The 13,580-nt window shown below is 56.7% G+C and overlaps 1 protein-coding gene across 1 annotated transcript in view; it reads right to left on the bottom strand.

Annotated features, from left to right (window-relative positions):
* Positions 1-1,272: 1,272 nt before the first annotated feature.
* Positions 1,273-13,580, bottom strand: part of SGF29 (SAGA complex associated factor 29) — a 29,618-nt gene continuing 17,310 nt past the window's right edge. The window contains exons 4-10 of the mRNA XM_050952400.1: positions 3,798-3,870; positions 3,650-3,714; positions 3,157-3,286; positions 2,746-2,892; positions 2,093-2,128; positions 1,814-1,976; positions 1,273-1,449 (exon numbers count right to left, since the gene is read on the bottom strand). Of these exons, the coding sequence (XP_050808357.1) occupies positions 1,333-1,449; positions 1,814-1,976; positions 2,093-2,128; positions 2,746-2,892; positions 3,157-3,286; positions 3,650-3,714; positions 3,798-3,870 (731 nt within the window). The 3' untranslated portion in view covers positions 1,273-1,332. The remainder of the gene's footprint in view (positions 1,450-1,813; positions 1,977-2,092; positions 2,129-2,745; positions 2,893-3,156; positions 3,287-3,649; positions 3,715-3,797; positions 3,871-13,580) is intronic.

The raw sequence follows: 13,580 nt of genomic DNA, 5'->3' as shown, positions 1-13,580 counted from the left end.
CTGAACCGCCAGGGCTCTGACTCGCCGGGCCCGAGGGCGCTGGGGCTACGAACCGCCAGGCCCGGAGGCGCCGGGGCTCTGAACCACCAGGGCTCTGACTCGTCGGGCCCGAGGGCGCTGGGGCTACGAACCGCCAGGCCCGGAGGCGCCGGGGCTCTGAACCACCAGGGCTCTGACTCACCGGGCCCGAGGGCGCTGGGGCTACGAACCGCCAGGCCCGGAGGCGCCGGAGCTCTAAACCGCGAGGGCTCTGACTCACCGGGCCCGAGGGCGCTGGGGCTACGAACCGCCAGGCCCGGAGGCGCCGGGGCTCTGAACCACCAGGGCTCTGACTCACCGGGCCCGAGGGTGCTGGGGCTACGAACCGCCAGGCCCGGAGGCACTTGGGCTACGAACCGCCAGGCCCGGAGGCGCCGGGGCTCTGAACCGCCAGGGCTCTGACTCGCCGGGCCTGGAGGTGCTGGGACTACGAACCGCCAGGCCCAGAGGTGACGGGGCTCTGACCTGCCGGGCCCGGAGGTGACGGGGCTACAATCTCCAGGCCCAGGGGCGCCGAGGCTCTGACCCACCAGGCCCGGAGCTGCTGGGGCTACGAACCGCCAGGCCCAGAGGTGCCGGGGCTCTGATCCGCCAGGCCCAGAGGTGATGGGGCTACAACCCTCCAGGCCCGGGGGTGCCGAGGCTCTGACCCGCCGGGCCTGGAGGTGCCGGGGCTATGAACCGCCAGGCCCAGAGGCGCTGGGGCTCTGACCCGCCAGGCCCAGAGGTGCCGGGCTCTGAAGCGCCGTGCCTGGAGGTGCTGGGGCTACGAACTGCCAGGCCCAGAGGTGCCAGGGCTCTGATCCGCCAGGCCCAGAGGTGACGGGGCTACGATCCGCCAGGCCCAGAGGTGACGGGGCTACAACCCTCCAGGCCCAGGGGTGCCGAGGCTCTGACCCGCCGGGCCTGGAGGTGCCGGGGCTATGAACCGCCAGGCCCAGAGGTGATGGGGCTCTGACCCGCTGGGCCCGGAGGTGCTGGGGCTACGAACCGCCAGGCCCAGAGGTGCCGGGGCTCTGACCCGCCAGGCCCAGAGGTGCCGGGGCTCTGACCTGCCGGGCCCGGAGGTGATGGGGCTACGAACCGCCAGGCCTAGAGGTGCCGGGGCTCTGAACCCCCCGGCCCAGAGGCTCTGCTGGAACATGCTGAGCTGCCTGGCTCCATGAGACGCGGTTCCTGCGCCCCCATGCCAGGGGTGACCTCGGCACTGGCATGAACCACAGCAGAGCGCAATGGGGGGGCAGAGAAGTCTTTAATGTACTCACGGGCGACCCCAAGCTCCACCTCATCCCCTCACTTCTTCTTGGTCTCCTTACAGGCCACCACGTATCTCTGGGCCACGTTGAGGGGTGGGGAGTAGCCGTCCGCGTAGGACGTGTCCTCGAAGAGCACCGAGTAATCGTCCTGGGGCTGGAGAGAGCGAGCGTTAGCTGCCGGGGCCCACCACCCCCCGGCCCCTCGCCCCGGGGCTCATGGGAGCACACCGCCCCCTGGCCCCTCGCCCCGGGGCGCATGGGAGCCAGCAACCCCCACGGGCCAGGCCCTGCCCCATTTCCTGCCCCCCTGGCCAGCCGGTCCTCGCCCTGGGGCGCATGGGAGCCAGCACCCCCCACAGGGGCCAGGCCCCGCCCCATTCCCTGCTCCCGAGTCAGCCAGTCCCCGCCCTGGAGCTGGATCAGAGCCAGCACCCCCCCATCCCCCAAGGGGCCAGGGCCCAGCCCCATGCCCCCAGCCAGTCTCGGATCAGTGCCCCGAGAGGGGAAGGGCCCCTTACCCGCTGGGGTGGGGTGTGGATCAGGGCCCGGTAGAAGCAGGTGGTCTGGGGATACAGCGCCAGCACCAGCTGGTCCTTCTGGAACAGCGCCTCGGGGTCTGTCTCAGGGTTCGCCTTCCACTGGGGCAACGGGATGATGCGGCGGCGGCTCAGAGTATGACGCCTGGGGTGGGGGGAGAGACAGGGTGAGACAGGGACCCTCCTCTCTGGAGGAGAAAGCCTCCCCATCACCACCACCTTCCCCTCTCCGTTCCTCTCCTCTCCTCTCCTCTCACTTACTCTTTGCCTTCTTCATCAATATCATCCACCTCGTACCTGCAAAGAGAGGAAACGTCGCTGTGAGGGGATAGGCAAACGGAGGACCTAAGGCTGTGGGACCATAGAGCCACCTCCATTGAGCGGCTAGAGAGGCATTACTATGCAGTGCGTAATGGAGAACCATAGAGCCATCTCCTTTGAGTGGCTAGAGGGTTTCTATGCCCCTGGAGTTGCAATACCACAGAAAAATCTCTGTCAGGGCCCTAAATAAGCACACTCCAGCACCATAGAGCTGGCATCCTCGAGCAGCTAGAGGGGAGCCTCCATTCCTCTAAGGCAGTAGAACCAGAGTGCAGAGTTGGAAAGGGGTTTCTATGCTACCAAGACAGCAGAAACCACAGAGTTCCCATGCTGAAGTGTCTAGAGAGGTGTTTCCACCTCCCTAAGTTGGTATAACCATAGAGTTCCCATCCTGAAGTGGCAAGGAAAGGGGACCTAAGTCCAGAAGATTGCAGAATCATAGAGCATCTCCCTTGAGTGCCTAGATTGGCACTTCTATGCAGGATTGTCTGGGACCCCTTGTCACCCAGCTCTATGGCTGGATGCCCCAAGGTGGCTGTAGCTGCGTGGGCCTGACCCCCACGAGCCCCAGGGGACCCACATCCGTTGCTCACTTGTTGGTGGCATGGCTGTAGCTCACCACCTCGGCCAAGATCCATTGCTCGTCCCCGTCCACAGCCTTGACGCGAGCGGCCACCTTGTCCCCCGGCTTGGCCACATAATCACTGGCAGCGGGGATAGCACCGCAGAGCGGGGGCGGCCTGTGGGGAGAGGAGTGCGAGGTTAGAATCACAGAATCTCAGGCTTGGAAGGGACGTCGGGAGGGATCTAGTCCATCCCCCTGCTCAAAGCAGGACCGATCCCCAGACAGATTTTTGCCCCAGATCCCTAAGAGGCCCCCTCAAGGACTGAACTCACACCCCTGGGTTTAGCAGGCCAGTGCTCAAACCACTGAGCTCCCCCCGAGCTGGGGTGTGGGGACAGTCTCACCCCGGGCTGCCCTGGGCGACCCCGACGACACTCACTTGTCCCCTGGCTTGCCGATCCACAGGGGCAGCGTCATGGCTGACTGCTGGAGGAGGGTCATGAGGACGCCCCGGCGCATGGTCTTGCGGGGCGGCTCTGAGTCGTTGTAGAGCCCAGCAATCTTGGCAGCTGCATGTGGGGGGACAAGGTGAGGTGAGCCCCAAAGAGCTAGGGGGAGCCCCCTCTTCCTGCCCCCAGGGACTCGGACACAGACACTGACCCCACTGCAGACACTCTGACCACCCAGCCTTGGGGCCCCACCTCTCCCATTCACCCCATTTACGAGACTGCAGGCCCTGGCTCCCCAACCCCAGCATCCCCAAGCAGAGACACCCAGCCCCAGGGGATCATAGGAGTTCCCGCCCTCCTCAGAGACATTCCATCGTCCAAGCCCCAAGGCATGATGGGAGTTCCTGCTCATGCCGAGTGCCCCCCGTGTGGGGCTGGACCCCATGGCTATTCTGGGGGGACGGCACGGGGGGGGACACTCACCAATGCGCCGCTCCTCCAGAAGGGATTTGATCTCCGCAATCTTGTCCAGCGCCTTGCGTAAGATGCTGGGGGTGAGAGGACAGACAGGGGGTGAGCAGTGGGGCGGGGCCATTGGCAGCTGCAGGGGGCAGGGAGGAGGGACACTCACTTGCACTCAGCCTCCGCATCAGCTTTGGCAGTCGTGTAGAGTCCACGAAGCTTAGTCCGGTAATACGGGGAGACTGCAGGACATGGGGGTGTTAGAACCCAGGAGTCCTGGCTCCCAGCACCCCCTGCTCTAACCCACCAATCTCCACTCCCCTCCCAGAGCCGGCGAGAGAACCCAGGAGTCCTGGCTCCCAGCACCCCCTGCTCTAACCCACCAACCTCCACTCCCCTCCCAGAGCCGGGGAGAGAACCCAGGAGTCCTGGCTCCCAGCCCTCCCTGCTCTAACCCACCAGCCCCCACTCCCTTCCCAGAGCCAGGGAGAGAATCCAGGAGTCCTGGCTCCCAGCCCCCCTGCTCTAACCACCAGCCCCCACTCCCCTCCCAGAGCCGGGGAGAGAACCCAGGAGTCCTGGCTCCCAGCCCCCCTGCTCTAACCCACCAGCCCCCACTCCCCTCCCAGAGCCGGGGAGAGAACCCAGGAGTCCAGGCTCCCAGCCCCCCTGCTCTAACCCACCAGCCCCCACTCCACTCCCAGAGCCAGGGAGAGAACCCAGGAGTCCTGGCTCCCAGCCCTCCCTGCTCTGACCCACCAGCCCCCACTCCCCTCCCAGAGCCGGGGAGAGAACCCAGGAGTCCTGGCTCCCAGCCCCCTGCTCTAACCCACCAGCCCCCACTCCCCTCCCAGAGCCAGGGAGAGAACCCAGGAGTCCTGGCTCCCAGCCCCCCTGCTCTAACCAATAGCCTCCACTCCCCTCCCAGAGCCAGGGAGAGAACCTAGGAGTCCTGGCTCCCAGCCCTCCCTGCTCTAACCCACCAGCCCCCACTCCCTTCCCAGAGCCAGGGAGAGAATCCAGGAGTCCTGGCTCCCAGCCCCCCTGCTCTAACCAATAGCCCCCACTCCCCTCCCAGAGCTGGGGAGAGAACTCAGGAGTCCAGGCTCCCAGCCCCCTGCTCTAACCACTAGCCCCCACTCCCCTCCCAGAGCTGGGGAGAGAACCCAGGAGTCCTGGCTCCCAGCCCCCCTGCTCTAACCCACCAGCCCCCACTCCCCTCCCAGAGCCGGGGAGAGAACCCAGGAGTCCTGGCTCCCAGCCCCCCTGCTCTAACCCACCAGCCCCCACTCCCCTCCCAGAGCCAGGGAAAGAACCCAGGAGTCCTGGCTCCCATCCCCCCCTGCTCTGACCCACCAGCCCCCACTCCCCTCCCAGAGCCAGGGAGAGAACCCAGGAGTCCTGGCTCCTAGCCCCCCTGCTCTAACCAGTAGCCCCCACTCCCCTCCCAGAGCCGGGGAGAGAACCCAGGAGTCCTGGCTCCCAGCCCCCCTGCTCTAACCACTAGCCACTGCTCCCCTCCCAGAGCCGGGGAGAGAACCCAGGAGTCCTGGCTCCCCGCCCCCCCTGCTCTAACCCACCCATAAAACCCCAAAGTCCGCATGCCCACCTGCTACTGTTCGGTATTCTCTGGCCGGGGGCCCCCTAGGGGTGGCAGACGTAGCGGTTTTATCAGGGTTAGGGTTGGGTTTCCTTCCAATCCCCTCCTCTCTCTCACCCTGGGGGGTTTCCCGGACTTGCGTCCTCCCTGGACCCTTCATTCAACCAGGTTGCCTGGTATGGAAGTCAGGCTTCCCGGCCTGTGACTGCCAGGATTGCCTCTGGAAGCTCAGTGCTTCACTAGCTCGCCTCCAGGCGGCTGGGCCAGAGGCCACAGCTCATACCACAGGTGGGAGTTCTGCAATTTCCTGGCTGAGCCCGGCTGGCCCTGGGGACTTACTGCTGTTTCATTTACCAATTTGTTCCAAACCCTCTACTAACCCCTCAGTGTGGGGCAGCTCCTCGGATCTGCCACCTAAACAGAATGGCTCCAGTGTGGGACTCTCCTGCCCAGCCTCCGCAGCCAATGGCCTTACCCTCCCCGAGTGCCCCTTCAGCACCGGGATCCTCCACTGGCCCCACAGCTTCCCGCTGCTGAGGGACTTTACTTTGTGTCTTTTGCTAGTTGCTCTTCAAAGTCTTCTTTTTTTTCCTGCCTAATAATACAAAATCTTGACTTGCCAGAGTTCATGCTCCCTCCTATTTCCTCCAGCGGATTTACCGTCCAGTGGTGAAAGGGCAGCTTTTCACCTCTCCCTGCCTCTCGTATTCATTGGGGTAGTTCTTAGTCTGCTTACTGGGTTTTCCAATTTGGAGTACACATTTAATTTGTGCCTCTATTATGGTGTGTTTAAAACGTTTCCACGCAGCTTGCAGGCATTTCACTCCTTTTCATTTCCACGTAACTAGCTTCCTCGTTCCTGTGTATTCTCCTTTTCTGAGTTAATGCTCCTGTGGTGGGCTTCTTAGGTATTCCTCCCTCCCTGTTCCCAAAGAATGGTAAATGTAAGTACACGTTGATCGCCACTGCCATGTGGTTCATCTCTGGTGACCTCTTGGACCAGATCCTGGGCTCCACATAGGACCACACCAAGAATTGCCTCTCCTCTTGGGGGTTCCAGGACCAGTTGCTCCAAGAAGGCGTCCAGAACAAGCCGGGGTGTGTGTGTGAAGAATTGATGGAGAGGGCTATGGTAAATGGCACAGATTGTAAGGGCTGGAGGGACACCGCAACCCAAGTCACTCTGGTCAAGGGAAGTTTGGTAAGGGAGAAATATAGGTAAAAACTTACAAAGATGAGCTCTGTATCTCTACCTTTGGCCATGGTTTACCTGGTGCGTGAGGAATTTCCAAGGGTATTATTCTGGGCATTAGGAATCTGCTTCCCACTCCTGTTTTATGAGGTAAGGACACTGGAGCCACGTCTAAGCAGGGTAATACCAGAACTCACAGCCAGAAGTCTGGCTCTGCCTCTCCTGGCTTATCTGTGGCCAGCAGGGAGGGCTGCGGGGGTAGAAACGTCCTCAGGCCTTTACCAGCGGAAAGTAACCGTTTGTTCCCTGGGGAGGGTTTGGAGAGTCCGTTGCTTTGCCAGAGTCGGCTCCTAACGCGAGTGAGGCTCCTAGGGAGTTTATGGAGGCTCAGCAGGCTGACCCTGTGCAGGGAGAGGAAGGTGGCTCAGGATAACATCGTCATTCGCTTTTCGAGGTTTGCCGTGCATAGGGGAAGAGGCACCCTGCTGGGCTTTGCAAGCAGGTGTTGGGCCTGATCAGGGCAGGACTGAGTTGCTGCACGTGGCTCGTGACTGCCCCTGTGCTGGACACTGAGGCGAGGAGAGAACCGTGCGAGGCTCAAACGAGGCTCCTGGCCTTGCGTTTGAGACAGTGAAAATCACACCACAAGTCGTGCCAGACACGCCAGCGGTTACAGACCCTGCGGGCACTGCCTATTGCTAAGGTGTTTGCCAGAGGACGAACTGCAACATGGATTTACTAAAGGTAGATCGTGCCAAACCAATCTGATCTCCTTCTTTGAGAAGGTGACGGATTACTTAGATAAAGGAAATGCGGTAGATATAATTTACCTAGATTTCAGTAAGGCGTTCGACACGGTTCCGCACGGGGAGCTGTTAGTTAAATTGGAAAAGCTGGGAGTGAATATGAAAGTTGTAAGGTGGATAAGGAACTGGTTAAAGGGGAGACTCCAGAGGGTCGTATTGAAAGGTGAACTGTCGGACTGGAAGGAGGTCACCAGTGGAGTCCCTCAAGGATCGGTCTTGGGACCGATCTTATTTAACCTTTTTATTACTGACCTTGGCACAAAGAGCGGGAATGTGCTAATAAAGTTCGCGGATGACACGAAGCTGGGGGGTATTGCTAACACGGAGAAGGACAGGGATACTATTCAAGAAGATCTGAACCACCTTGTAAACTGGAGTAATAGAAATAGGATGAAATACAATAGTGAAAAGTGCAAGGTCATGCATTTAGGAATTAATAATAAGAATTTTGGATATACGTTGGGGGCGCATCAGTTGGAAGCGACGGAGGAAGAGAAGGACCTTGGGGTACTGGTTGATAGCAGGATGACTATGAGTCGCCAATGTGATACGGCTGTTAAAAAAGCAAATGCGATTTTGGGATGCATCAGGCGGGGTATTTCCTGCAAGGATAAGGAGGTGTTAGTACCGTTGTATACGGCGTTGGTGAGACCCCATCTGGAATACTGTGTGCAGTTCTGGTGTCCCATGTTCAAGAAGGATGAATTCAAACTGGAACAGGTTCAGAGACGGGCTACGAGGATGATCCGAGGAATGGAAAAACTGCCTTATGAAAGGAGACTCAAAGAGCTTGGCTTGTTTAGCCTGGCCAAAAGAAGGCTGAGGGGGGATATGCTCGCCCTATATAAATATATCAAGGGGGTTAACGTTAGGGAGGGAGAGGAATTATTTAAGTTTAGTACTAATGTAGCCACGAGGACGAATGGGTATAAACTGGATATTAGGAAGTTTAGACTTGAAATTAGACGAAGGTTTCTGACCATTAGGGGAGTGAAGTTCTGGAATAGCCTTCCGAGGGAAGTAGTAGGGGCAAAAGACTTTCCTGGCTTTAAGACAAAGCTTGATAAGTATATGGAGGGGATGTTATGATAGGATTGTCAATTTGGGCAATTGATCTTGAATTACCACCAGACAGGTCTGCTCAATGGTCTGCGGGGAGATGTTGCCTGCGATGGGTACTGAGTTGCTGCGGAGAACTCCTTCTTGGGTGCTGGCTGGTGACTCTTGCCCACATGCTCAGGGTTTAGCTGATCGCCATATTTGGGGTCGGGAAGGAATTTTCCTCCAGGGCGGATTGGCAGGTGCCCTGGAGGTTTTTCGCCTTCCCCTGCAGCGTGGGGCACGGGTCGCTTGCTGGTGGTGTCTCTGCAGCTTGAGGTCTTCAAACCATTTTTGAGGATTTCAATAACTCGGTCCTGGGATAGGGGTTGTATAAAATTGGATGGGTGGGGTTCTGTGGCCTGCCTTGTGCAGGAGGTCAGACTAGATGATCAGATTGGTCCCTTCTGACCTATGAGTCTATGAGTCTATGAGTCTATGAGAGGGTCCGGGGACATTGTGGGACCCCACCCAGGAACGGAAAGAAAGCGACTGGGAGTGGTGGGTGCTGCCACCAGGTGCCTGGAAGCCCCAGGTCTGTCCGATACAGAAGCTGAAACTGCGGCTACTGCCCTAGTCGCCGTTTCTGGCCGAGTTGGGAAATCTTGTGGGACTGGGTGCAAATTTCATGTCTGCAGTTTTCAAAAAGTGACGGGTGTTGAGCGGAGCGAGGGATGTGAAAGCTGCCACTATCGCCCAGCGACTAGCGGTCGGTGGAAAGAGTCCATGCGGCGCTGAAGTCTATGCGGACGCTGTATGTTACAGCTAGTTGCTCCCCGATTTGTTATTTGGGTACAGGAGTGTCCCCTGCAGAGCCTCTGAGATTTACCCCCTTTTATCTCTGTGATGCTGACAGGCCAGCTCAGGTCAATAGGCCGATTCAGTAGTGGGTGACCACCAAAGAAACGCTAAGCGAACTAATTCACTCCAATGTTCATTGAGCGCAAAGGGAACGTGAATGCTCATCTTCATGTATCTATAACCTGTTGATTGGTATCCATTACATTATGTATATCCCTGTACTTAATTAACCCCACATCCAAAGTGTGTGTTAGCACTGAGATGCAAATGTACTTTACTTCATGAAAACTAAGGAAGGCTCGTTGTGGGCTATTCCATTACCACGCACACAGTGTCTAGCCCGGTAGTGACGTTTACCCACCAAATGCGACTGGAGCCTTGGAAATGTAAAGGAAGAAGGTTGCTAACTTCAAAGCAAGGGCCACTGAGTTCTCGATGGGAATTCACAGACACGGTCTGCATTCCTCACGCACCGTCGGCCAAGGAAGGCCCACGTGGGAACAGAACCGCGCTTTCTAGGCGAAGGCATAAAAGATTCCTTGAAACTGTTTGGCCACTCACAGGGAAGCCTTCCACATGGAAGAGACAGATCCCCAAAGTTACTCTGGGTATCCCTGGGAGACTCATGGAAAACTCCCAGATCACCACATCTCTGCTATCTCTTTGGACTTACAAACCTGGGTTCACCTGTTACTCTATTTTATCTGCTTTAACCTCTCAAGAACTCATTCCCTTTGCTGAGCTAATAAACCCTTAACTTGTTTACTAGAGAAATCGGCTGCCAGCACAGCCTCTGGTGTGAGATCAAGAGTATCCGTTGGGGTGAATGACTGGCCCTCTGGGGTTGGGAGTGAGCTGATGTGATGTGATGTTAGTATAGTGACCAGTGTCAGCAAGTCCTGTGTGTCTGGGTGGAAAGATGTCCGTACGGGGACTGTCCGTGGCTCCATGGGAATGGAGTGATCCAGGAGCGCACAGTTGTCACTCGCTTGGTGAAATCTAATGACAGAACTACACCTCCAGTTTGAGGGGCCTGCCCTGTTTTCTGAAAGCCTGATAGGAGACTGCCCCGCTGTCTGGAGTGACTCACGGCTGCGAGTGCCAATCTCCTTCACGAGACAAAGGCGAGGGGACCTCTAGGTTTCATGGGAGGCTCGTTGGAAGGCAGCATGGAGGAGACAGGATGGCCTGTGGGGAGCCGGTCCTGCCTTTTCAAGAGAACGTGAAGGCTATGAAGGACCTGGTGCATCAGAACCTGCTAGGAGCCAGGTGTCCCGGAGAGCGCAGCCTGACAGGCAGGCTGCAGCCAGGCCTCGTTGATTCCAGTGAGGAAGAACGAGATGCAGGATTGCTGGGAGAGACCTTTTGAGGCGATAGAGCGAATGAATGAGGTCACACGATGCAGGGACACCGCACAGCAGGGCAGCTGTGCAAACAGAACATGGCAGTGGGATGGGAGGCAGACGGGGAGAACCTGACTTGTTGGGCTGGTGAGGGATCTGGCCAGCGGGGGTAAGGAGGAGACTGCCCGGAGATCTGGGAGGGTTTGCACCCAACCCAAAAGCAGGACATGTGGGCCCCCTTGCTATAGCACAGGGAGGGCCTTTCCGAGCGGCCAGGTGTAACTAACCAAGCACTGTGCTCCACAGGAGTGCCAGGGAGCAGGGCAAGCCGGGCTGTAAGGGCTGAGGCCTTTTTCTGCAGTAAGCAGCGGCAGCCACAGTAGGACACCGGCAGCCACGGGCTAAGAGGCAGAAAGTCACATCCTCACATTCCCTCTAAATTGCATTAAACCAATGTCATATGGTGCTGCTCAGAAGGCTCCTGTGCTAACGGTGCCCAGCATCACCAGCGAAAGAAACAGAGCTTAAGATGCTTAAAGAAAACTTTGTTTGACAGCGTCTGTCTGGGAAGGACCCACCCCCCAACAGTTGGGATTGTGAAATCTCTGCTTCTATTCTTTTGCCGTTCTGCCTCCCACTTCTCTATTGTTTAGGTGTAGAGTTTCTGTCTGGTTCTTTGATTGTTTTTGTCTGTGATGCAACTAATTTTGCAAGATTTAAATCAGCTACAGTGCTGGGGTCTGACTGGGTAAGGACTGTTTGGTAAGGGGTGGGCTGGGGGAAAAACGCTGCTTTGCAGCACTTCGGTTCCCGACTGGTTCCGGCCCAGCTAGGCAGGACCCAAGTTTCACGGTATACACTGGGGCAAAGGGAACAACTCCAGGGTGTGGTGAGCGGCGTACGCGCCGAGGGCACATTCTGTGTTGGGAAGTGTTGGTGAACAGAGGTTAAGGATATTACGGTGTGAGGCCCTTTCGCTGGCAAAAGGCCCCACAAACCTGTAGATTACCCTGAGCCCTAGGAATGCGGTAAGGGTAGTGCCTTTCGCCCAGAGCCCAGGTCAGCGGTGCCTCAATTAACTGGGTCACGCCTTGAGCCCACGGAAGGCTACAGGAGTGTGTGGGTAACCGATGTGGTGGCCAATGCGGGCAGCATAAGGTGTTTGGACTGAACAGATAAGAGTCTAATACAATAAGTAACAGCAGAGTACCAGTGCCTTCTGACAGAAAAGATTGCCACCTTCCTGGCAGAATGACCTCCCCAGAACAACAAGAGAGAAAGAGAAGGAAGAAAAGGAATCAGGAGGGCTGGGGGCTAGTTGAGGAGCCACCCCTCCCCCCCGCTAAATGGGTAGTGGGACGAGGCCCATGTCCAAGGGGAGGGATGGTTCTGCGAGAACAGCAGGATCGGGCCCTGACAAGCAGGCAGGCAATGGAGAGAGACTGGAAAACATGCTGGGCACTGTGACAGGAGTAAGAGGAGCCCGTGCTGGGACCACACAGACTCCTGGGATGACAGTGGAATGGTGATATCTGGCTTGATGCAGGTGTCACTGGGAGATAAGTGATTCAAGGAAAGAGAGTGAGAAGTTAACGGCGGGCGGGAGGGGCGGGATTAAGCCGTTGAACTTTGTGGAAATGTTAAAGCAGGAACGTGTTATAGGAAGAGAATTCTTGGTTTCTTTGCAGCCATTCTGAAGGAAAATGGGCCCTTTTCCCAAGGAAATGGTCTGTAAAAAATCCATTGTAAACAACTACTGCAGGCAGAGAGACAATCTGATTTCAATCATTTGACTATGGACCATTTAGCCACAATCACTAAAAGAACATAAGGGGTTCCCATTGAAACTTAACCACCTCCGAATGTCTAAAAGGGAACGTAATCTGTGTACAGCCGTGTAACAATAATTGTCAAGAACAAGAGTGTGTGTGAGTGTGTGTGTGTGTATAAACAGACCTAAACCGACAGTCCTGGTTTGTAAAGCCTGTTTTGTAGGTTTAGGATGAAATTGGTTTTGTTTTTTTTAAACATGCCACTAAAAATCCATTTGACTCTCTCATTCAAAGCTGCAAAACTGACAGACACTTTTGCCACTTCTTACCTTTGGGTACTTCTATGCTTTATAAAGCTCAATATTGTTTTAAATAAGGACCAGAGGATGTGGCAGGGGCAGCCAGAACCAGGAGAATGGGGAGAGATTCTGGATCCTTTTTGTTGTTTGGTAACAAAACAGCAGCTCAGTGAAATGAAGAGTGCCTCTCTGGAGCGCCAGCGGGGGTGAGGTGCACACCGCACCAAAGGCAGGAGCGTGGCTGTGAGTAATCAGACTGTCCCTTTGCTAAGGGTCCATGAAAACGCCGTGAGCACAAAGGAAACACTTACACCGTCTGTAAAAATGGCTACGGCCACTATAACGTTATACAAGTGCAGCCAGGGAAGGAACGTGCATTTTCCCATGACACGTGCAGTGCATACCGGAGAAGCGGCAAAAGACAACAAGGCAGTGGAAAAAGGCCAGCCCAACAGCATACTGGAGGGGGGGGGGAGGGGGGCGTTAAAGCAGCAAAACAAGCCATGATTAAAATGGTTCCACTCCTCACAATTGGAAGCACGGAAGGCGGCTAGAAATTGTTCATTTTAGTTTTCAAAACCTCCAAGGAAAAGCAAGAGCCAGTGGTGTGCGTGCTGATGGAAATGACCGAGGTGATAGGGGAAGCAGAGAACTGCCCTCGATGGCAGCACACGGGGGTGCGGGTAAGGGAGGCACCTGGCCAGCATTCAAGCAGAGCTCAGGTTCTGAGCCTCCAGGAAAGGGAGGTGGGAAACACGTCAGTCCTGATACTGAGGGACAGGTTAACCATCCCTTAAAAACGCACCCGCCCAACCCCATGGAGAGAATTATATGAAAGCCGAGGCGAAGATTCCAAGAGGGTATTGAAGACACGGGCCTCAGAGAGGGACTGTCTAAAGGAACAGCGCGGTATAGCACGACACCTGTACACACCCACTTGTCATGGTGTTGTTAAGGTTAAAGTCAGGATAAACGTCCTGTTAACGAGTAACCCAGGAACAACGTACGATGTGTAGGAGCTTGGGAAAAGCCTGTCAGCAC

This window comes from Gopherus flavomarginatus, chromosome 5, assembly GCF_025201925.1.
Source record: "Gopherus flavomarginatus isolate rGopFla2 chromosome 5, rGopFla2.mat.asm, whole genome shotgun sequence".
In the NCBI taxonomy this organism is placed as follows: Eukaryota; Metazoa; Chordata; order Testudines; family Testudinidae; genus Gopherus; species Gopherus flavomarginatus.
Note: the sequence above shows the minus strand (reverse complement) of the source record. Positions and strands in the feature narration are given on the sequence as shown.